We start from the raw sequence: 24922 nt of genomic DNA, 5'->3' as shown, positions 1-24922 counted from the left end.
AGAAATGGTGTTGCTGAGGTGAGGAAGGAAGTTTGAGGGCTAAAGGAAGGAGGAACAGCAAGGGTTTAAGTTCTATTGTTCCTGTATTTTTCTTTAGTTTTTAGTTTTGGAATTTGAACTCAAAGAGATTTATTTTGTATTTGAGTATTAGTTTTCTAATGTATAAAACAATTATAGCAAAAATTGTCACTAATAACCATGGTTCTAAAAACCGAACCGGACCGGCCGGTTCAACCGGGTTAATTGAGAACCGGTCAAATGATCTGTTCGGTTGATTCCAAAATCCGACTAGCAAAAAACCGGCCAGAAAATCGGCCAAATTGGCGGTTAACCGGTGAACTGCCAGAATCGGCCGGGTTTTTTAAGGGTTTCCGGTTCATGGCTACACTCAAAACGTCGCCATTTTTAGTCATATATATGACAAAAACACCCTGAAGATTGAAACCCTAGCCGCTATCTCTTACCATCATCCCACCTCTCTCTTCCTCTCTGAAATTTGATCTCTGGAGAAGTATCTAGCCCCAAACCCCCTTAGAAGTCACAACCACCATCCTCCCTCTGTTTCTCACTTTCTCTGGCTCAAAGGTGAACCCAACCCTAATCCTTTTTCCACAGCAACACCCAGCCACCATCTACTCTTCATCGCCGAACTCTTCTCCTCAGCGGGAGGGTGCTGTCGTCGCTCAACGTTCATCTTTGCCTCGCCCTAATTCTCGTCGTCTGCTCGTGGTTGCTCGATCCTCGTCTCCGGCGACGTTCCTCCCTCACTGTCATCTTGGCTCCTCCCTCGCCAGATCTGCTCGGAGCTACTGTTTGCATTGCCATCTCTGCCCTGGTCATCAATCCCGCCTCTGTCTTCGTCGTTGTCAGCCGCTCTGAACTTGTGTCTCTGTCATCGTGCCATCACCGCCAGAAGTGGTCTCTACAGATCGGCCCTCTTCTCGCCGTCGCCGTGCTCGGAGCTCTTCTCACCGTCGCATCTCTCTCTCTTCAAGCTCTCTGTATCTCTCCCACGGTTGCTTACTCACAGTAACAACCCTTGCTTTCACCTTCATCCTCCTACAGTTGTTGAAGTCCACTGTCCTTCTGACTGAGTTAATTTTTCTAGCTTTGAGTTAATTTTTCTGAAATAATTTTGTTGATTGTTGATGGTTTTTTGTTAACTTTTTTTTGTCGATTTCTGATTTCATTGTCCAATTGTAATGGATTTTAACTTCTGAATTTGTCTTCTGAAATTTTGGATGTAATTGTTAAAAGTTGATTGTGTTATGAAATTGCATGTATCTTTTAATTTCTGAGTTTGTCTTTTGAATTTCTGGATGTAATTGTTAAATGTTGATTGTGTTTTGAAATTGCATGTAACTTTTAACTTCTGAGTTTCCTTCTAAATTTCTGGATGTAATTGTTAAATGTTATTGTGTTCTGAAATTGCATGTATGTTGGTTTGTTGATGTGATTAAAAATTGTATAAATTTTTGTTAATAATTCATATTTAGTTGTTGATTGTATTTAATTTGTGCAAGTTTGTGTTTGTGATGGTTGCTGATTATAAAAATTTTATTTTATATTTAATTAAACCGGTTGAACTCCGGTTGAACTTCGGTTGAACCGTTGAACCGTTAAACCAGTCACCTTACTGGTTCATTGACCGGTTCATTTTTCGAAACCTTGCTAATAATTGTTTGATTTGTCTTGTAATAAAAATTGTATATTATATTTATAGGTTTGGTAATAAAAAAAGACTGAAAATTTATATTGTGCAGCGATAAAGATCAAGTAAGGAAAAGAAATTCTTTTTTTTTTAATTTGATAAGGCTTTCACCACAAGTGTGGCTGTATATCTTGCTATCGCCATGCTTTGAAAGCATGGCCATATCTCGTTATCACCACGCTTTGAAAGCGTGACCGTATCTCGTTATGGCCATGCTTTGAAAGCGTGGCTGTATCTCACATATGGCCACGCTCTAAAAGCGTGGCCGTATCTCATATGGCCAGCTTTAAAAGTGTGGTTGTATCTCCCACATACGGCCACGCTTTTAAACGTGGTAATCTATAAAAAGTGTGGCGAAAAAAAGCGTGGCGATAGGTCACCAAAAGCGTGGCGATAGAGCAACCGCCACGCTTACAGACGCTACCCTTTCAAAAGCGTGGAAGTAGCTAAAACAGCGTGGCGAAAAGCTATCGCCACGTTTTTTTTAGCTTTTCGCCACGCTTTAAAAGCATGGCAATAGAGCTGTTTTCTTGTAGTGGCTATAACTTGTCCCTCGGAGTTTGTATTCGAATGAACTTTAGCTTAAATTAAAGATAGTTAAGAGAGCTTTAAAACGGTATAAAGATAAGTAAAATTAAAATTTTGTAGAGAAAGTTATAGATGTTGGAAGTTAGGGTCAAAAATCTTAATTCTGTAATGTTGCAGAAAACTTAAAGATCTGGTTTGTGTGCCCACGCAAACAACGTGTGCGCACGCACAAACCAGAGCGAGTGTTTTAACTCATGACGCACAACCTGAAAAATTTGCAAGTTGTGCGTACGCACAGGCTGGGAAAGTTGTTTGGTGCGTGTGTATGTGCAGCACAATGTGTACGCTCAAACCCTGTTTTTCACAAAAATATCTGTTTTTAACTATTTTACCTTCTTGACAAGTTTGTAAACTTCTGTAACACTTGTTTAAGACCCTTTATCTAGTATTTGGGCTTTGGATTAAGGGAGAGTGCATTGAGTGGACTTAAATGGATAATTTTATTATGAGTTTAGAGTCGGTGACTTAGGCTTGGGATGTAATTTGGATGAATTAGTATGCAAATTGATGGAGCGCTAGATTGATGATGAATTTGAGAAATTGAGGATTGATGATGGTTTTGATGAGTTTGGAACTTGGAAAGGAATGATGAAATTGTTGGGTACTGAAAAGGATCTCTGATGTTGCGGCGCCGGCGTAAGATCGGTGGTTAATCACGGTTACGTTCAGATGTGAGGACTGAGATAGTATCCCGCTCGCATAACCTTTTCTACTACAAGAGTGTGTTAGACACTTTATCCTTAGAATGATCATGCAAGTGTGCCAGGCACTATATCCTTAGAACGATAGTGTGCCGGGAACTATATCCCTGGAATGATAGTGTGCCGGGTACTATATCGTTGGAACGATAGTGTGTAGGGCACTATATCCCTAACGTGACAAAAAGGCTACATCCGAAAGGATGTGTCGGGTTGGCAACTTTGAATCGACAATGTGATATACAGCCAATAGGACAGGCATTCATCATATGCATCTTCTATGTGCTTGTTTGCTTTGCTTAACTTCATTATGCCTAAATGAATCACATGCCTACTTGCTATTTGTTTTACTTGCTGTATATGTATATTACTTGTGCTTTACTTGTTTGCATTAATTATGTATTCTGCTGGGATTGAGGAGGCTCGATAGGCGATGGTGATGGAATCGTATGTAGGATAGGTTGGTGAAGGTTGTGGGATAGCGGTGACTAACATTAGTTAGAAATTCCTTAAGTTAAATTACCCTGTTTATGATTTTATTATATATTTCGTTGAGCTTGAATATCTGGTATCGATGTGAAGTTCTAGGATTGCCTTTGCCTTCTCGGAATCTTATATCTTATCTATTGGGCACTGTTACTATACTGAGAACCTCCAGTTCTCATACCATATGTTGTTGTTTTTCAGATGAAAGTCGCAACCCACTTCGGTGAGTTTGTAGATTGGTGACAGAGTGATTGAAAAATAAGAAAGCATATCTCAAAAAAAAAGTTAAAAATCTAATCGTGACATAAGTGGAAATGAAAAAATGAAGTAATGGAGGATTGTGCCTCTTTTTCTCCTTAGGAAATCTTTAATAAATGGGAGGGGTGCTCAAACAAAAAAAAGGTCAAAAGAAGGAATGCTTCCAGGAACAAATTTGCCATGCGAATAGAAAATAGATAAAGAAAGAAGAAACGTTCACAAAGAACAAGAGATAAATAAATAAAAAGTGAAATAATCACTTTAACCTCCCAAATGTTTCAAAAACTAGGGAGCAAGAAAACATAAATGACATTTTAGGAGAACTATTGCATTTAAAGTCATGCGTTCTCCCTCAAATGCCCATATTCTGAAGAAAGTATAATAATGATGTTCTCATCACTCAAAAAGCACCACAAGCCTTGAAAAGACACCCTACTATAGAGGTTGGAACTTGGAATCCACGTTAGCATCGGCTCCCAAGTAGAAATAATATTAGAGACTAAATTCCCAATTCGGTTTAGGACATTAGTTGGCCCATGAACAACTCTTCTGGCATTCTGGGGGCATGTTGGCCCAAGGAACACACCCTAAACTATATCCATAGTAGATTTATACTAAATTTGGGGCGATTCCATCCAAATTCTCCGAAGATCTCTCCTGTAAAAGTTATAAATAAAAGGCCAAATACAAATCTATAATATGCTACCTAACCGTAATCCTTATACCTCTTAAAATGATACTAAGTTAAGCATCAAAACCTCTTATATGTACCCCCATTACTAGTTCATTGGACCACTGTCGATTGAAAATCTATTGTCTTGCTGACGTATTCACATCTTTAGTATTTTTTCTTCATGATTTCATTTAATTAGTTAAGAATTCCTGTTGAATAAGCAATGATTTCATGGTAAAAATGAGCATTACTTTGATTTAGTGGAATTCATTGATTACAAAAAAATTAGAAGAAAAATAGCAAGGAACAAAGAAGAAAAGAGGATAGGAATCATCAAGCAGAAAGCTCTCTGTACTAAGCAGAAAGCTCACTAGAAACAACCCACATAGCCGTGCAACATAAAAGACAAGGCGTGCCACGTTAGGAGATAAAAAGGGATCCATGCATACGCATCTAGCATGCATACGCACAAACATGGATAATTTGCCTATCATGTGTACGTATCTGTCATTCGTACGCATGATTTCATCTTCACGTGGGATGTAGGATCACAGCCGTGGCACACTAGTACCAAACAAAGAGCAAAATATTGATATACCAAAGATAACGTGGGACGTGAAAGGCTTCATGTGAGACGTGGACTTGTCATGCGTATGCATGTTACATGCATATACACAACAAGGTGAAAAGGAAGCATCGTGCGTACACATGTAGCATGCGTACGCACAACAAGAGGTTTTGAGGTGTCATGCATACGCATTTGGCATGCATATGCACAACACCTGGTCAACGTGGGACATGAGTTTTTCTACATGTTACTCCATGGAACAAACAGAGGCTAAAATTGAAAGAAAAACAAAACCACGTACTAGGTGAGACACTCTACGTGCAACGTGAGCCAGCCAGAGAGTGAATTAGATTAAGGACAAGCTCTACGTGCAATGTGAAGTACCCACGTACCACGTGAGAATCTAGCTACCCTCCAAGGGCCTCAAACCAATCCACTAAAACTTCAATTCTTCATCACTTGTGTGGTTAATTAAAGACTCAACTTAGGCCCACTAATCACAAGCATTAATTGAGGATTGCAAGAAGAAAAGACGGAGATCTTTGTCGAGAGAAAAATAGTTATGAAGAAGATTTTATTTTATTTGAATTATGATTCTGTTTTAGTTTTGAATTTAAAGTTTTTTTAGGGTTAGTATTTAAAGAGAGAAGTTACTGACGATCTTTCTTCTTCGACACTTTTTATTTTTTATAATACTAGGTTTTCTCTGAAGACATGAACAACTAGTCTCCTTCGTTAAGGTTAGGAGCTCTATTGATTCCTATGGACTAATATTTTAGCTTTTCTACATTTGATTAATACATTGATATCTTCTTAAGAAAAAGTTTTGGTTCTTTATCCAAAAGATTTGGATGTGTGGAAAATAATTCTCTTCTAACTTGCATTCTTTTAACTTCTTAGAAAAGTTGATTAATTGAATTAAGCTTGAAAACTTATTCTCATAGCTTTTAAGTTTTGAAACTAGACTTGATACGTGGCATCGAATTAACTAGGGGAGATTCTTATGAACTATGTGGCATATAAATCAGAGAATGTGCTTCAATTCTTTTCTTAAATAATTGACTAAGGAATTAGCGATTAATTATATTAAAGAGAAATTGAATTACCAAAAAATTGGAGTTTGATTATTAATGATTTGCCATGAATGTATCTTTACATGATCAAGGTGGAAGGTGAAAAGTATTGGTCTGAAAACCTCAATATCTCTAAAATCTTAACTCGTTTAATCATATTATCTTTCAATACTTACCTAATACGCTTACCGGTAGTTTGTGGTTGTAAAATTTACATCACTTGCTCCCATGAATTAACCCAATTTAAGATCCAAAATTAACCGGATCTCAACAATATCTATTAAAGGTAAAATTTGATAAGTTAAAAATTACTAATTAATTCATAAAAAAATTACCTGAACTAAAATAATTTTTCTACGTAAATTAGGCTGGAGAAAAATTTTATTTAGCTAAATAATTCATGTATGAAAGTTTTAAAATAGAGAAAGTAGGTAAAAATACACCTCAAAAATTATTTTTCATAAACAAAAATATCATACAATTAAAAAGAGTTTGATATTTATCAATATTTAGTATGTACTTTTATTCATTAAAAATAAATTTTTAATTATATTTATAAATCTTATTGTGTATTTTTTTTCATTCTAAATTTTTTTATGTGTACTTTTGTCCCCTTCTCACAAAAATATTAAGAAGCTTGGTGCTAGAGTGCTGAGCTAAGTAAACTGGGTTTGGGTTGACCCGAGGCACTTGTCTTCTTGACCCGGAAGTGCGGAAACGTTGGTTCTGCTCAACTGCGAATCACTTCGCTCACTATTCCTTCGGGAAATTTTACTTTTATTTTTAATTAAAAAGACAGAAAATTGAGATGTCAAGGCTTTGTTCTCAACGGGTCTTGCAAGGTCTCCTTCGGAGGCACGTCGGCATTAACCACCACCGCTTAACCACCACCACTACAACGCGTCATTTCTCAAATTCAATTGCCGCGAATGGCAATGGAATATTCTCCAATAGTTGCATCTTTTCCCTCCTCCGATCGCCATCGAAATTATATTCATCCTCCTCAACCACGACGCGCCTTCCATACACAATCCCTAAAGGCTTGGGTGGCCACGGCATTGGTGCTGTCCGATTCAGGTCCACGAAGCTGCCGAAACCCAACGGCGGTTTCGGGAAGAAGTTGTTCGATAAACCGGCAGCCGCCGTGAGCTCTGCGTTTTCGCGGTACAGCGAGGCAGTGGGTCTGCAAATTGAAGCGTTTTTTAAGCGGAACTCTCTGTTTCTGTATGGCGCTGCGGGAGTTCTGGTTTGCGCTTTGCTGTGGAAGATGATGTATGGGATTGCCAGCGCCTTCATTGGATTCTCAGAAGGGATGGCAAAGTACGGCTTCCTTGCTCTTTCATCTGCCATTGTTGCTTTCGCTGTAAGTTCTTCCAATTTGTCTCTTCCGTGTATGCCATGCTTGAAGCTGAATTATTATTATAATCGATTGATGGTATCGTGTTAAGTAATTGAGATGTCTTTCGGGTTTGACTGTGAAAGGTTCTCAGAAACCAGCAAGATTAGATTAGCACAGCAAGAAAGTAAAGAAAGAGAGAACTCGGATTGTTTGAGAGAAGTAAATCTAGATTGAATTATGATTATCATCATCATGTCAATGTACATAGCTACAGATTATATATATAGGATGGAGTTATTTTCGTTTAGAATCAGAAAGGGAAAGCTTAGTTACATAACTGATCAATTTCCTTAGCATTGCTATCTGTAGCAATAACATCATCGACATACACCAAAAGATATACAACAGAACTTGAATTAATTCTAAAGAAAAGAGAAACATCAGACTTAGTGTTTTTGAATCCAAAACGATTTAATGTGGCTGCCAAGGTAAGGAACCAAGCTCTAGGAGCTTGTTTCAGCCCTTAAATTGCCATGTTAGGGCTACAAACCAGATTACTATTAGAGTGAGAAATAGCCTTGTGGTTGAACCATGTACATCTTCTCAGTTAGCTTCCCATTCAAGAAGGCGTTGCCGAAGTCAAACTGCCTCAATGGCCAACCAAATGAGACAGTTATAGTAAAGCCAATTCAAACTATTGTAAGTCTCACCACTGTACTATAAATCTGCTCATATTGCACGCCTTCAGTTTGGTCAAATCCCTTAGCCCCTAAGCGGGCTTTGTGCCTTAGTAACTTACCATTTTGATTCCTTTTTATTTAGCAAACACCCATTTACTACCAATAATAGTGACATTAAGAGTGGGTTCTATGAGAGTCCAAGTATTGCACTTCATTATGGCACTGAATTCTTTTTCCATGGCCTCTTTCCAATGTGGACACTGCAAGGTCTGAGTTACAGTGTGAGGAACATGATTAATTAGATCAGGGGGAGTAGCGAGAGCTGCTAATGCTTTTTGTTTGGTGATACTAGATTTCGATCTTGTAGTCATAGGATGCGAACTGGTTAGAGGTCGGGGAGGTAAAAGAACTTCAAAGTCACTAAGGGGTATAGTTGGAGTAGGCTGGGCAGAGGAAGGTACAGTAGGTGGTGAAATGACCAGGGGGGAAAGAGTATTGAATCTGAAAAAGAGAGGAATCAGTAGAGGATGATGGAGAATGATGTGAAGGTAATGAATTAGGAAACATAGCATTATAAGGAAACACTTTTTCATCAAACTGAACATGTGTAGCTAAATAAGCCTTACCACTCCTTGTCATACATTTATATCTTTTATGGTTTGAACCATGACTAAGAAACAAACATGATTCAGATTTGTAATTGAATTTAGACTTGCTATATGGCCTTAAAAAAGGATAATAGCCACACCCAAATATTTTGAAAAAAGAATTATCAGGAGTCTGATTAAATAGCATTTCATAATGGCTTTTGTTATAAAGAACCTGAGTTGGTAAACCACTAAGAATATAAACTGCACTAATGAAATCATCCAGAAAAACCATTGGTAGAGAGGCTGTAGCAAGCAATGATAAGCCCATTTCCGTAATATGACGGTGTTTCCTCTCCACACTGCCTTGTTGGTGTTGTGTATATGCACATGACCGCTGTAGTCTTCTTTTCTTGATCAGTAATGTAGGGGAGGGGATCTTGGTGCTGTGCAAATGATCTTCCATTCCAAGACTTTGAATTATGAGGAATGCGAGATGCCTCCATGTTGAATAATTGTCTTCATTGACTTTGTCAGCAAGAGGTGGGAACTTCTTCTTTGAGTTTGAATCAGAAAGAACAATTTTCCATGGTAACAAGGATTGAGCAAGAAAAGTGACTCTAGATACCATGAAAGGTTCTTAGAAACCAGCAAGATCAGAGTAGCACAACAAGAAAGTAAAGAAAGAGAGAGCTCGGAGATTGTTTGAGAGAAGTAAATCTAGATTGAATTATGATTATTCATCATAATATCAGTGTACATAGCTACAGATTATATATATAAAGGAGTAGAGTTATATCAGCTCAGAATCAGAAAGAGAAAGCTTAGCTAGATAACTGAATTAACCAACTTATCTAACTAGTCATAACTAACTAACTAACTAACTAACTCAACTGACTAGCTCCCTAACAGACTGAATATATTGCAACTGAACTTTGTGTTATTTGTCCATAGTATGGAGCTACAGTTGAAGCTTTGGATGATGATTTATTCTATTCCTAAGAGTGACATAGACTAATGTTGACTGTTGAAAGCTCTCACTAATGATTAGGGTCAGTTTAGATTGGCTTTTGAAAAAGTACTTAGTTTTTTCATCTTTTTAAAAAAGATCTTTTTTAACAGATAAAAATTATTTTACATTTGGATAGGCTTTTTAAAAAGAATTTTCAAGTATTAAAAACGTCTTTTGCTTCTGCTTTTTTTTAAAAGCAAGGTATTATTAGCTTTTAGAAAAAACAAATAATTTGCTTTTTTTAATAAAAGTACTTTTTAAAAGACGTATCCAAATAGGTTTAAATTGAACAAAAGTACTTTATTTTTTAAGAAAAGTACTTTTTTAACTCAAAAAAGCCAATCAAACTAGCACTAAACCTCTCAATCTCATTAGTGATCATGACACATGCATTAACATATGGATCATCAGCTAGTGATTTTGTGCATAATGTATCTCTTAGGGGTTGTATATCCGTTCAAGATTCACAATCAACCCTGATAAAGTTTATAGAATGGCCATGACAAGGCTCAACACATCTGCTGCGACTCTTGAAGTTATGGGTGCCCCACTTTCAGGATCTGATATAAGAGCCTATGTGATGTCAGGGGGTGGGATTACATTGAAGAAGTTCAAGCCAAGTATGAGGAGCAAGCGCTGTTTTCTCTTTTTCCCCATAAGAGGTTCTGAGAGAAAGGGTCTGGTCAGTGTTGAAGTCAAGAAAAAGAAGGGCCAGGTAAATAAAAGCTTCTGTCATTGTCATTAGACCATTTCATAGAATTGATTAATCTTACATGTGTTTTATCACTTATTCAGTCTTTAATCTCAACATCATACTTCAGCAGCAAATACTACTCATGTCCGATAGGACCAAAATGGTTTTGTATGAAAAATTAATATCTGGTGATTGATAGTTCTTCCTTCACTATTGTGATATATCAATATAATATTTGACCTCTTAAAATAGCCAAGTCAACTGTATCCAGTCTATGGTTTGTGGTGATTAACTATTTAACGTCTGACAGTTCTGTATGTAAGGGATATAAGAGAGCCTAGTTAATTGAAGTATCAGTTGGGCTGTTAAGCACTCATGTGAAAGTTTGTTGTGAGATTAGAGAGTTAGTTATTCTGTTAGCATTATCAGCAGCCTATATATAAACTCTTGTAATGTAGCAGATCAATTTAATCAATTCACTCTCTTTCTCTCAACCAAAATATTTTCTTCTCTCTCTTTTTCTTCAACATTCTCTTCTTGTTACTCTGGCTGCAGCTTAATAAATACTTACGGACTATCTTCCTGAGCATGAAAAGATCTCTGTGTGCTGATTCTTTACACTTGAAATTAGGATGAAGTCATGAATTAAGGAATGGATTTTTGAATTTGTCACTGGGAGAAAAGAAACCTTGCTTTAAGCCTGAATCTTGCATTACTTATAAAAACATGGAAAGATAAAACGATCTGGATTTCATCAATCACCAGGAGCTGAAGAATGATCCATCTTGACCTTATGGCTCATTAGGAGTGACAATTTCTTTTAAGTGATTGGTAGTGGTTATCCAAAAATAGAAAAAAATCTATCTACTAATTTACCAAATGGTTAAACTAATTATGTGAACTTATCTAGATACTAGCATCTATCAGCAGATTCATATTTCAATTGTTTTTTGTTTGACGAAACTATCCCATTATCATCATCGTCATCGTCATCATCATTCCAAAATTATCATGTTGTGATTGAATGCTAGAATTCCGAAAGTGAAAAAGAAATGTAAGATGCAGAGGGATAATTGATGCTTCAGGATTCACTTTACTTAGCCATTGATATTGTCTTTATACGCAGTATGATATGAAGCTGTTGGCAGTTGATGTTCCGATGGCTTCTGGCCCAGACCAGCGGTTGTATCTGATTGGGGATGAAGAAGAATACAGGGTTGGTGGAGGGCTGGTAGCTGAGCTACGAGATCCTGTAGTGAAAGCAATGGCTGCAACGAAGGAGTTTGATTACCTTGATGAAGTTGAGGAAAAAGAGGACGCTGAAAGATCACGCCTGGAGGCTGAAAGAAAGGAGCGCGAAGAAATCGAGAAGCTTGAAAATAGTGGCAACCGGTAGTTGTGATTCATGCAAATCTTCCAATTTTTTTCTCTTGTTGATTATATTTATGGTTTAGAACTCATTTATTTTGTTTCAATTTGAGTTGTTACAATGTTTAGAACACATTGTGCCATGAGGGGTCAATTTTACCTGCATAGAAGTTGAGAAAATAAAGCTGACAAGGATCAACATGCTTCGAAATGGATTTGGTGTTGATCTTCAATATTTCCTTGTTTCAAGTTTATTATTATCCTGTCTGTAAAATACGGTTACTATATGCCGTCTTTGAAACTAACATTGTTTTCACCTCCTGCCCCTCCTTTCCGTGGAAATGAAGTTGAAAGTAACATTATTTTCTTCTTATTCGAAAGTATTCTTACTGTCCTGTAAACAGTCTTTGAAATTATAGAGTTGAAATCAAAAGCATCTTTGATTGGGGTTAAAATTGGATGAGACTTTTCATGGATAATTTTTATGTGCAATTTTAGTCATGGAATTGATTGATGCATGAAGATCTTCACCTCATTTGCTGGCCATTGACAAATGCCAGGTACTTCACACTCTAGCAAGGTAGGTGAAGGTTCTTTTTATCCATTTTTGTGAAGCGTTTTTCACATTACATTTTGGGACAGGCGACTTAGAAGCAGCAGTTGAAAGCGTTGTAAGCACATGGGACTGGCACACTGAAATTGAATGCTTTGTTAGGAAAATAAGAATTTATTAGAAGAGCTGTGTGACTCTCGAGCACCGCTGCTTCAACTGAAGTAGAAGTGAGAAAATGGAGTCAGAACATAGGCACTTGCTTCACAGCCTAATCTTTAGTTAATAGTCCCCTTGAAATAGTTTGATTGTTCAATTTTATTTTATGTTTTAGGCATGCATCAATATTCCATATGGAGAAATTGTGTGTGATATATTAATGTTGACATGATGATTTGCGTGTGACAGGCCACCTATTCTAATAGCTATCACATTAGTGCGGAAAAGAGGAAGGATTTTCCCTTTGGTTCTCTGTAACAGCCAACCACCATCTTGGTGCTTTTATGTATTAACTCATTTGCACCACTGGACATTTGGACCCCATATCAATGCTCAAGTCTAGTCCTCTCAAAAATAAACACACATTAACCAAATTTTTATATATTATAATTTTCAATTTCTGTCCATCATCCTTGTCTTTCTGTGTTGTAATTGTGAAGGTCCTACCTCTTTGGTCAAACCACAATACCAAACAGTTTGCTAGATGACAATAACTAAGCAATAAACATCATCAAAATTATTGTTAGCATTGATATAATGAACTGAATATAAGATTCATTAATAAGTTAGTTAACCACCTTAATTTGTGATCAAACCACCTTAATTTGAGATCAAATCATGGTCCACTAAGATTATAAGCTACTTAGTTAATGCAATGCCAAAGTGCCGAGCATAGTGACCTCTCAAATATTAATCCCTCTATATGGGGACCAGTATATTATGGATTTTGATGTTGGATATGAATTCGAAGCATGCAATTATATCCATCATTTTCCTCTCTTTTGAATATGTAATTACTCCTTTCACAAAAAAGGTTGCACCTATAACATAATCATTTGGCTGATTGAATTGGTGTATAGAAAAAATCTTGTCCGACAAATTTGATATAGGTGGGAATAGATTCTCTCAATTTTTTTTTTTTAAAATTGTTTAGTAAAGTGTAATTTTTTACATTACATTCTTTAAGTGTGAAGAAGATATTAAATGATAAAAGATTACAATTTATTAAATAATTTAAAAAAAATTTGAGAAAATCCACTTCCTGATATAGATCATTTTACTGGAATTACCATATATTTTTAGACATTGAGAATTTATAATAAAAGTATCTATAGATCACTTGTTATAATGGCTCTCGTTGGTGGTAAAGAATTGAATCTACAACAAAAATATTAAGTACATATTAAAATTAGCCATTATGTATTGATATAAATACATATATATTTAATTCATTTTTAATATATATATTTTGTATTTTAATATATATTTACTAGTGTACACTTAAACATGGTTGAATCTACAATTTAAAAAATACAAGCTAAAAAAATTATATATGAAAAAATGTGTAATTTATAGGAAAATAATAGTTATTTTCCAAAATATAGAGGTGAATTGGAAATTCAAAAAAAGTTGACATGATTTGCAATATATATTTAATTTAAAACATATCAATTTACGAGACAATTTTATTTTTGAAAAAAATTTTAAAATGGAATTTTTTGGAACAAATTGCTATCTTTATTAAAATATAATAAAAAAATTCGTTAGAAGTTATGAAGCACAGATACTTAGCTAAATTGTTGTGTTCGCGTGTTCGATACATTTCGGATATGACATTTATCGATATTCGTCTGATGTTTTCTTTGTCCAACTACATCGTATTAAAAAATAAAAAATTCTTTTATAAACATGCTTATACACACATAAATAAGTTAATATTCAAAATCGTCCCTCAAAGATACCTTGATCTCCATATGAGTCCCTGAATGATAAAGTTAATCAAAATCGTCCTTGAAAGATGACGAACATGACCACGTTAGTCCTTCCGTCATCTCGTTCGCTGAGCTGGCTAACGTTGGGTGACGTGGTCCGTTAAGTGCCTGGGTGGCTGATGCCTACGTGGACGCTGGGGTTGCTGACAAGGTAAGTTCGTTTAAAGAAATCAAATCAGTCCCTTGGATGATGAACCCTAATCCTAAATGTCGATAAATAAGTCGCGTTTTAGAATCATATGGCCACACAGTTGGATAGATACTGGAATTGTTGGGTCGCTGGGAGGATGGAGACGGAAAATAGAGGTCGTAGTAGTGGTGTATCTCTTCCGCCGCACGACAGTAACGGTTACAGTGCTTCAATGTGAATGAGGAGGAAGACCCATGAGGAAGCATGTTTCTGCGGGTTGAAGGCTGTGATAAAAAAATCTGGGACAACAGAGAACCTAGATAGATTATTCTATGTATGTCCAAGGTACCGGGTAAGTTGTGTTGAAGAAGTTGAAGTGTTTCCATCTTGTTCTGTGTTATTGGGTGTTATTCATTGTTTTCTTCTCTGATTTATCAATTTGCAGAAGGACAGTCATTGTAATTACTTTAAGTGGGTTGATGATGATGACGATGAAGCAGTGGTTGAAGGTGGTGCAAAGGAAGATTCTAGAACTGAATTGCAGGTTGAAAGTGAGTATGATGAATGGAGGGTGAAGCCGTGAAGGTGGCATGGAGATTGGGTAACTTGGAAGCTGAAGTTAGATCTTTGAAACTGCTAATAATTTTCATGTTTGTGATAGTTGTGATTAATGTGATCCTTTATTGTTTGATATGTACTTCCAAGTAAACACAATCCTGTTGAAATGTAATGGTGTATCATTTGGATGGATTGAATGAGAATAGATGTTTGATTAGCGCTATAAGATTAACTCCAAACTCTCAAATACTGGTATTGTGGAACATTGCAAACTAATCAATATCACTGTTGCTATAAGATTAAGCCACAAACAGGATAAGTAATCAAAGTAAGTAGTCATAGCATTGTGCTGCCATTCAAGGCTAATTGTCACATTGTTTGGAAGATTAGTACCACAATAAATTTATAAGGTATCCAATCCTAAAAATGAAGGCTACACCAAAAGAGAAGGGCAAATACAACTTTTAGATTACAATAACCACAATGTTTAATATGGTATTTCATTTGCCCTATACAAAAAAACTAAAGTAGCCCCAAACATTGCTTTCTAATCAATGTGGTTTATCATTCTTCCTTAGGTGCTTGAAGCCTGAAATAGGCACAAAAGTCATAAAGTTGGCCAGCTTCTTAGCAGTTGCAGAACTTGTCCCTTTAATGGTCTCAGTCGAGATAGCCACTGGTACAGCTGCAGTAGGTGTAGGGGAGGATCTAGCTCTTGCTTTCACTTTAATCACCTGTAATTTAGGTGGCCTAGCTACAACTTCGTCCTACATAAGCCAATACCAAAAGCACTTGTTACTTTATAAAACAAAATCAAATATTTTTATTACACTTGAGCAGTAAGTATACAACCTGTTGTGTAGCTTGGGTTGGTGGAATGCTTTTAGATTGGCTGATGTCAATCTTTGTAGGGGGTTGGATGGGTGCTGAAAGTGAAGGCAATGGTGGTATTGCTTTTGGAGCAGTATCATGTTCTACAGGGACATCATTCACTTCAGGGTCAGCACCATCTGCAGCAGGAGCAACAACTGCCAGTTGTAGCTGCATTTGCCTGGCATTTTTCTCAGCATCAAAGGCTTTCTTCTTTGCACAGCTTCTTTTGTTGTGGCCAACCTCACCACAGAACATGCATCTATAATCACAGTGACGATAATGCCATTAACAAACACAGGAAAATATACCAAAACAAATCCTAAATTCAAAACAAACATGAATAGAACCATCACTAAAATGAAACACCCCTACCTAACAAATCATCACAAAGCCAGTTACAGCAAAGCATTCCAACCCACTCATATCATACAAGAACAGTCATACAAACCATAAGTCACCCCAAATCCTACCCAGAATCAGATGAACCCATGAGTCACGCCACTACGAAGACATCACGCCACAGAATAACTCAAAAAACAAGAAAAAGGGTTCATCCTTACCTATAAAAGTCGCAATGGCTTTCTCCACTATCTATGTTGCTCCAGGAGATGATCACCTCTGTATTCAGTACCAACACCTCTTCTGTTTTATTGGTCTTCCAATGCTGACGAAGGTTGATGGCCTGGTTCAAGTGTTGGGTCAAAGCCTTAGGGCATAGCTTGGGGGAGACGACACGTTTTGGAGTGAAACAGAGTTACATGCTTGTTAACAGAGGGGGTGATGGGTTGCAACGTTTTGAATCTCTCCTGGACACCAAACGTCGTCGTATCAACACCTGGAGGCAACTGATTCAAAACGGCGTCGTTTTGTTACTGTGCCACGCTGGCACTTAACGGACCACGTCACCCAACGTTAGCCAGCTCAGCGGACGAGATGACGGAAGGACTAACGTGCGCATATCCGTCATCTTTCGGGGACGATTTTGATTAACTTTATCATTTAGGGACTCATATGGAGATCGAGGTATCTTTCAGGGACGATTTTGACTATTAACTCACACAAATACCACCATTATACGTCAACCTATTCAACTTTATTATTAATATATATTTTTGAAATGAGTTTAGAAATAGTATATATTATTATTTATTAAAAAATAATATTTTAATATTTTATATAATTAAAAAATATTAAAATTAAAAAATTAATTTATATTTTAATATCAAAATATTATTATAATTTATCTAAAACATTTTATATTTCATATATATGTTGTGTTTCCGTATCTTATAAAAATTTAAAATTTGTGCATTTGCATATGACTTGTCTTATGATCTTGTTCGTATTAAGGGCAAATCACAATAATAAGCCAAGGGAAGCAAAATTTTACAGGAATAAGCCAAAACGAAAATTGTTTCATGAATCCACCAATGCACGTTTATATATAGTTCGGCTAAATTCGAACTCCATTTCTATATAATTCGAACCAGCTGGGTTCAAATTATACACAAACACACGCACACACTAATTCGAACCAGTTTGGTTCGAATTATACACAAACACACGCACACACTAATTCGTACCAATTGGGTTCGAATTACACACAAAGTAATTCATGGTATAATTCGAATTAAGCGGTTAAAAAATTAATAATTTATTAAAAAAAATTTATTAAAAATTTATTAAAAAAATTAATAATTTAAAAATTAAAAAATATATATTTTATTTCATACGTTAATAAATTTTTTTAATAAATTTATTTAAATTATACTACAAAAAAATATTTTATCCTATGCAAAATAATTTAAAAAAAATGGCTTAAAAAATGTTAGGAGTACTATAAAGATTTGTTATGTTCTAATAACTTAGGTAAATACATGCATGTACTCAAATTTTAAATAAAATACTCTACATAGTCAATAATAATTTAGAAATGAAAGAAAATATTTTATTCCATACAAAATAATTAAAAAATATATTTTATTCTATACTAAATAATTTTAAAAAATGGCTTAAAAGAAGTTATGAGTACTATAAAAGTTTGTAATATTCTAGTGATTTAGGTAAATACATGATAAAAATATTTTTTCTTTAATTTCTAAATTATTATTGACTATGTAGAGTATTTCTTTAATGTTATAAGTCATTAGGATATTACAAATTTTTATAGTACTCTTAACATCTTTTAAGCATTTTTTTAAATTATTTTGCATAGAATAAAATATTTTTTTTTGTGGTATAATTTAAATAAATTTATTAAAAAATATTCATGATAATTTTTTAATAAAATTATTTAAATTATATGGTGAGATATTACATGATTCGAATTACGCATGGGGAAATTCGAATCACTCTGATTCAAATTATATGGTGAGCAATTCGAATTCTATACAATACTCTTCTGCCCATTTTTGATAGCTCATGAATATTTTTTAATAAATTTATTTAAATTATACTACAAAAAAATATTTTATTCTATGCAAAATAATTTAAAAAATGGCTTAAAAGATGTTAGAAGTACTATAAAAATTTGTAATGTCCTAATAATTTACTAAAGAAGTACTCTACATAGTCACTAATAATTTAAAAATTAAAAAAAAAAATATTTTTATCATGTATTTACCTAAATCACTAGAATATTACAAACTTTTACAGTACTCATAACATCTTTTAAGCCATTTTTTTAAAATTATTTTGTATAGAATAAAATATATTTTTTAATTATTTTATATAGAATAAAATATTTTCTTTCATTTCTAAATTATTATTGACTATGTAGAGTATTGTATTTAAAATTTGAGTACATGCATGTATTTACCTAAGTTATTAGAACATAACAAATTTTTATAGTACTCCTAACATTTTTTAAGCCATTTTTTTTAAATTATTTTGCATAGGATAAAATATTTTTTCTAGTATAATTTAAATAAATTTATTAAAAAAATTTATTAACATATGAAATAAAATATATATTTTTTAATTTTTAAATTATTAATTTTTTTAATAAATTTTTTAATAAATTTTTAATTTTTTAACAGTATAATTCGAATTATACCATGAATTACTATGTGTGTAATTGGAACCCAGCTGGTACAAATTAATGTGTGCGTGTGTTTGTGTATAATTCGAACCAAGCTGGTTCGAATTAGTGTGTACGTGTATTTGTGTATAATTCGAACCCAGTTGGTTCCAATTATGTAGAAATAAAGTTCAAATTTAACTGATTCAAACTACATATAAACGTGCATTAATGGATTCATGAAACAATTTTCGTTTTGCTGATTCCTGTAAAATTTTGCACCCCTTAACTTATTACTATAATTTGTCCTCGCCATACAATACCTTCCACCGAATTGCCTGTACCCCATATCAAAATAAATTCCCAATTTGCTCCATTAACCTGTATATCACCATTCTTTGTATCATAAATTTATTTGCGTTCTTTGTTAATTGTATCAAAACTAAAAGATGTGACACTATTTGTGTAATCATTCTTAAAAATTTTGACATTTTGTACCGTGGTTCATACTCTTGTTGGGCTGAAGAAATTACTGCCAGTCAATTACCATCTTTGCTGTAGATAGGAAGGAGTAGTAACACTCATGAGGGTAAATACTCCACATGATGTCTACTATAGTGAAAAAAGAAAAATAAAAAAAAGACTAAAATTTACTTTTATAGATAATAACTGAATTTTTTTAAAAGAATATATCATTTAATTTTTATTAATTTTTAACATAAATTATACACATTATTTTTCAATTTCTTTCCACAAACACCTCTTCATAGTAGAATTCTCTTTATTAGGGTCTTCTTGAATAGTCACGTCCAAAGAAATATCACCAAAATCATCATTTACTCTTGTACTCTTGGTACTTCCTTTTGATAAGGTTTTGTCACCTATTCAACCCATGCAATGTTCCTCTGGTGTCTGCCTATTTTCACCGGTAACAATTTGATATCTCAAGAATATTTACAGAAAAAATGGTGTCTGTAATCTTTTTATTTACATTGGTAAATATTTTTATAATATAAGATACAATTTTTTTATTATTATCAATTATTTTAAAATTAAAAGTAAAAATACAAAAATAATATGTATAAAAATGTTCTATAATGTGATTCATTAAGTTAATACATTTTTGATATTAAAATAATATAAAATAAATTTACATCAAATCTAATAATTCAATATTAAATGAGAAAGTTTATGAAAACATTTTTATTAAAATCTGATGAGTACTTAACCAGCAAAAGAAAAAGGAGTAATTCTACACTATTGGATAAAATCTTACACCATTAATGACTATTTGATGGCTATAAATAACAAAACTTGCTAGTCCCCTAACATTTCTCATATTAAATTTAGTACAAATAAGTATAACAGAAAAATATTACACATACAAAGTCTTTTATAAACTAAGCCCAACTAAATTAAACAATAACAAAAATTATATTAATTATAACTGTTTTTTGTTATATTAAACCAACTTAGTTGAATTTAGTTAACAAAAAGACTTAGATGTGAAGTATTATTCTAAGCAACAAATCATTTCACATCAATCCACTAGTACTAGTTTGAAAAAAACTGAGACGGTGAATTCCTCATTATTGCTGTCGTTTTAGCAAACTAGTTTTCGGAACTTGGTTTATATTGGATGACCCGCTCTCGTTGTGTGTGATAAATCCTTTGACAAAAGAAGAAACTAAGTTGTTATTAGTTAATCCTTTATGCCACCAACTCCAACGGTGTTGAAGAAGCAATAAAAATAAAAGTGAATTTTAGAGAAACTAACCTCCCTCTTAATTACAAAAAAGGTTTCTTGTCATTCAAGTGTTTAATGCACAACAGTATATAAAGTTCTTCTGTGCTCCACTTCATAGAAAATGGAAAATCTTCATGGCTTATGCTTATAAATTTGGCTTTCTTCTTGAATTCCATGATACCTACGCAAAATTTTCTACAGTTCTGCTTTACTATATGATTTGTTTTGTGACGAAGGTGAGTAAAATACCTCACTTTATTTAATTTTTATTTTGTCTATTTGAATATTTTGCATTTCCTAACTTGTAACAATATGAAATTATAAATTATTGCAGCTGTTCTAGTTCTGAACCATACTAATTGTTCTTGGATCCTGATCCTCAGAGAATTGTTAATCATACATTTCCATATATATATATATATATAGATGGAGAAAGAGAAAGAGGATTGCAATAGTAGAATTTTTTAGTTAGTTAGTATAATCCTCAATTCCATTTTTTGTCTTGCTTAATTCAGTGAAGGAATCAGCATGTTGTTTTCAGTGAAATTCTGATGGTTATGCTTGCTTTGAATTGTTTAATCTAAATGCTAGCTTGACCCTTTAGTTATCCTTTGTTTTCGTACGTGTCTTAATCTTGTTCCTCAAATATTTCAGTGCTTGAAAACAAGACACTTTTCTGCAACATTCACTGACCACAGATAGGTGGCAAAAATGGAAAATCAACACCAATGATTTATGTATTGTTCTTTTTAAAACTAAGAGAATGCAGTTCCACTTTTAACAAAGAATGCTTTTTCTTTATAAAGCACAAGGGGAGAACCAAGCTTTAAGCTTTTTCTTTTTCAGTTCTATTTTATCTAGGATTCTCCATTATCACAATGCTCTTTATTTATTTATTTATTTATTTTTTAACCCCTTCTCCCTTCTTGGCTGTTTGTCAGACGTTTAAGCACCGTTTCTATAAGAGAGATTTCTTTATTCTAAATGGAAAGTGCACTTTAATACAGCATTATTTAAAGTTCACAAACTAGCTTTAGGCTTTTTTTTTTACTTTTTTTTTCTTTATTAAATGTTAGAGTCAGCATAACATCTAACTATTGAATGAACTAACATTCCTGAATGCCACATCTGAAAGAAGTAAATCCCTTTCCCTATTCAGAATCTGTTTATCGGTAAGTTGCAATATGTGATGCATTCTGCATCAACAAAATCATTTTCTGTACTAAAATAAAATTTTCAGAAAAATTTGTTGGCCAAAGTTGTTTTAAATGATTTCCATAAAAGTTCCATATTTTCAGAACTGAAGGTATCACTGACTTTGACTATGTTCATGATTAGCATAGTTAATTTTAGCCTTGAACATGTTCTACTTTTCTAGCCGTATGATATGCTAATAATTTGCTGCAATTTCCAAATGCAAACCAGGAAAGCATGATTAACAGTTGAGATCAGAAATTGTAACTATCCTTGTCTGACTCAAACCAAAGCAAGTTCGATGAAGTTGCAGTTATCCATCGTTGTGCTTGTCCTTCTAAGCTTCATAGTTTCACTCTTTGAATTGATTGTAGCTGATTTAAACTCTGACAAACAAGCTCTCTTAGAGTTTGCTTCAGCCGTTCCACATGCACCAAGGCTAAACTGGAATGAGTCTACTTCAGTTTGCAACTCATGGATTGGTGTGACTTGTAACTCGAACAGAACCCGAGTCACCGGCATCCATCTCCCGGGAATTGGACTAACCGGTTCAATTCCAGAGAACACTTTAGGAAAACTAGACACTCTTAGAGTCCTTAGCCTTCATTCAAATGGCCTTAAAGGAAATCTTCCTTCTGACATAGTTTCCATTCCTTCACTCCAATTTGCACTGCTTCACCACAATAATTTCTCAGGTCCAATTCCTTCCTCTGTCTCCCCTAAACTCGTGGCATTCGATGTTTCCTTTAACTCCTTCTCTGGAAGAATTCCACCAGCATTTCAGAATCTGAGAAGACTCACCTGGTTGTATTTACAACACAACAACATTTCTGGAACTATCCCTGAATTCAACCTTCCAAAGCTTAAACAATTGAATTTGAGCTATAATAACTTGAATGGAACAATTCCAAATTCTGTTAAGACATTTCCTTACACTTCTTTCGTAGGTAACTCGCGCTTATGCGGACCGCCTCTCAACAATTGCTCATCGATATCCCCTTTTCCATCTCCTTCCCCTGAGTATCAACCATCCTCTCCATCAACTACACAAGATCAAAAGGATCATAAGAATAACTTTGGCCTAGCTACTATACTTGCTCTTGTCATTGGAGGCATTGCATTTCTCTCTCTGCTAGTTTTAGTGTTCTTTATATGCTGTCTGAAGCGAAAACCGAAAGACAGTACTAAAAAAAGCGGTGGCATACTCAAAGGGAAGGGATCTTGTGCTGGAAAGACTGAGATTTCCAAGAGTTTTGGGAGTGGAGTTCAAGAGGCCGAAAAGAACAAGTTATTCTTCTTTGAAGGTTCATCTTATAGCTTTGATCTTGAGGACTTACTGAAGGCTTCGGCCGAAGTTCTTGGTAAAGGGAGTTATGGAACAGCATACAAGGCTGTTTTGGAGGAAGGAACAACTGTGGTAGTTAAGCGGTTGAAGGAAGTTGTTGTTGGAAAGAAGGAGTTTGAGCAGCAGATGGAAATTGTTGGGAGGATTGGACGCCACCCGAATGTCATGCCGCTTCGCGCTTATTACTATTCCAAAGATGAGAAGCTTCTAGTTTATAACTTCATGCTTGGTGGAAGCTTGTTTCACTTGTTGCATGGTAAGTTCTAAGTCCACCATTGCTCCATGTATTTGTTGTCAATTAGCATGGCATTTTTTGCACTCATTGCTTAGCTTTGTTCAGTAATTGGTAATCCATCGTAAAATTGAAGTAAGAATTTGTATGTAAGAGCGTAATTCCTGCCATAACCAGTACTAATTGATAATCCTATGTATTTGACTTATCTTCTGTCCCAAACAACAATAGGAAACAAGGGTGCAACAAGAACTCCATTAGACTGGGATTCAAGGGTGAAGATTTCACTTGGAGCAGCCAAGGGAATTGCATTCATTCACTCTGAATGCGGTCCAAAGTTCACACATGGCAACATCAAATCCACCAATGTTCTCATATCCCAAGAACTTGATGCCTGCATATCCGATATTGGCTTGCCTCCACTGATGAACACTCCGGCAACCATGTCAAGAGCCAATGGCTACCGTGCTCCAGAAGTAATTGATGCGAAGAAGATCACACAAAAATCTGATGTGTACAGCTTTGGTGTGCTGCTTCTTGAAATGTTGACAGGGAAGACACCAATGAGGCATCCGGGGCATGAAGACATCGTCGATCTTCCAAGGTGGGTGAAGTCTGTTGTTAGGGAAGAATGGACAGCTGAAGTTTTCGATGAGGAGCTTCTAAGAGGCCAATATGTTGAAGAGGAGATGGTGCAGATGCTTCAGATTGCATTGGCTTGTGTTGCTAAGGCACCTGATATGAGGCCTAGAATGGATGAAGCTGTTAGGATGATAGAGGAAATAAAGCACCCCGACTCAAAGAACCGGCCGTCCTCTGAGTCGGAGTCTAATGCGCAAACACCATGATTGAAGAGTGTTCCTGGGGACAACATAGGATTTCATTTGAAGAAGAACAAGTCTTGTGTTTTCCTGATTGATATTGTGTCCTCAAGCAATAATAAAGTTAAGTTTCATTGTAAAATACTAATGTTTTTTGTTCTTGTTGGTTATAGAAGTTTTTCAGCTGGTTCTGCTTTGTTGGCTTTTGAAACTTCATTGCTGATTGTTGTTCAGTGAATGGAAATAATTCGAGTTTCATCGTGCAGACCAGTGGATCATATTAACAAACATGTTGTGTGCTCCCTTCAATAATATAGCTCGATCCTTTGGCCATACCTCCATAATCTCATGTATTAATATTACTATTTTATACCTACAGAAATGAATATGGTGAAAGATATATACAAACACTAAGAAAACTGTAGAGCCTTACTAAAATTTGTGAAGTCCAGTAGTGTTGAAAACTTAAAATGTTAATGGATATGATGAAAGACATACACAAAATTTAGAAAAAAAAGTTTACACAGTTGATTAATAGTTGGAGACTATAGTGTTCAAGGCTACAGTGGACTCAATTTTTATTTTGGTCCTGAGATTCATGCAATTATTCAATTTGGTCCCCGAAATTCAAAATTATATATATTAGTCCTCCAGATATAAGTCCGGGTACTAGGGGTGCACAGACCCGGCCCGGCCCGGTCCCGAACACTTTAGAGGCTAATTTGGT

At 34.8% G+C, this 24922-nt stretch overlaps 2 protein-coding genes across 3 annotated transcripts; both read left to right on the top strand.

Moving 5' to 3' along the window:
- The first annotated feature begins 6685 nt into the window (after positions 1-6685).
- Positions 6686-12094, top strand: LOC107623754 (uncharacterized). Its single transcript, XM_016326118.3, has 3 exons — positions 6686-7418; positions 10116-10388; positions 11494-12094. The coding sequence occupies exons 1-3, from the start codon at positions 6864-6866 to the stop codon at positions 11761-11763; spliced, it is 1098 nt and encodes a 365-aa protein (XP_016181604.1). The 5' UTR covers positions 6686-6863; the 3' UTR covers positions 11764-12094.
- Positions 12095-20517: 8423 nt separating this feature from the next.
- Positions 20518-24530, top strand: LOC107623115 (putative inactive receptor kinase At5g58300). Of its 2 annotated transcripts, none has more exons than XM_016325272.3 (3): positions 20518-20839; positions 22029-23398; positions 23606-24530. In XM_016325272.3, exons 2-3 carry the CDS (start codon positions 22099-22101, stop codon positions 24220-24222), a joined length of 1917 nt encoding a protein of 638 aa, XP_016180758.1. In that variant the 5' UTR covers positions 20518-20839; positions 22029-22098; the 3' UTR covers positions 24223-24530. The 2 variants fall into 2 exon arrangements, with proteins under 2 accessions (XP_016180758.1, XP_016180757.1); XM_016325271.3 differs by lacking the exon at positions 20518-20839 and adding an exon at positions 21496-21775.
- Positions 24531-24922: the final 392 nt, after the last annotated feature.

The sequence above is a fragment of the Arachis ipaensis genome, chromosome B10 (genome assembly GCF_059453495.1).
Source record: "Arachis ipaensis isolate K30076 ecotype BB chromosome B10, ASM5945349v1, whole genome shotgun sequence".
In the NCBI taxonomy this organism is placed as follows: Eukaryota; Viridiplantae; Streptophyta; class Magnoliopsida; order Fabales; family Fabaceae; genus Arachis; species Arachis ipaensis.
This window is presented reverse-complemented; position numbering and strand designations above follow the sequence as displayed.

What these genes read in the sequence shown, in the direction of transcription:
- LOC107623754 (XM_016326118.3), top strand. Translation starts at nt 6,864, where the DNA reads ATGTCAAGGCTTTGTTCTCAACGGGTCTTGCAAGGTCTCCTTCGGAGG. An exon ending in CTGCCATTGTTGCTTTCGCT is followed by an intron (nt 7,419 to 10,115) that starts GTAAGTTCTTCC and finishes TGTATCTCTTAG; the next exon opens with GGGTTGTATATCCGTTCAAG. An exon ending in TCAAGAAAAAGAAGGGCCAG is followed by an intron (nt 10,389 to 11,493) that starts GTAAATAAAAGC and finishes CTTTATACGCAG; the next exon opens with TATGATATGAAGCTGTTGGC.
- LOC107623115 (XM_016325272.3), top strand. Translation starts at nt 22,099, where the DNA reads ATGAAGTTGCAGTTATCCATCGTTGTGCTTGTCCTTCTAAGCTTCATA. An exon ending in CTTGTTTCACTTGTTGCATG is followed by an intron (nt 23,399 to 23,605) that starts GTAAGTTCTAAG and finishes AAACAACAATAG; the next exon opens with GAAACAAGGGTGCAACAAGA.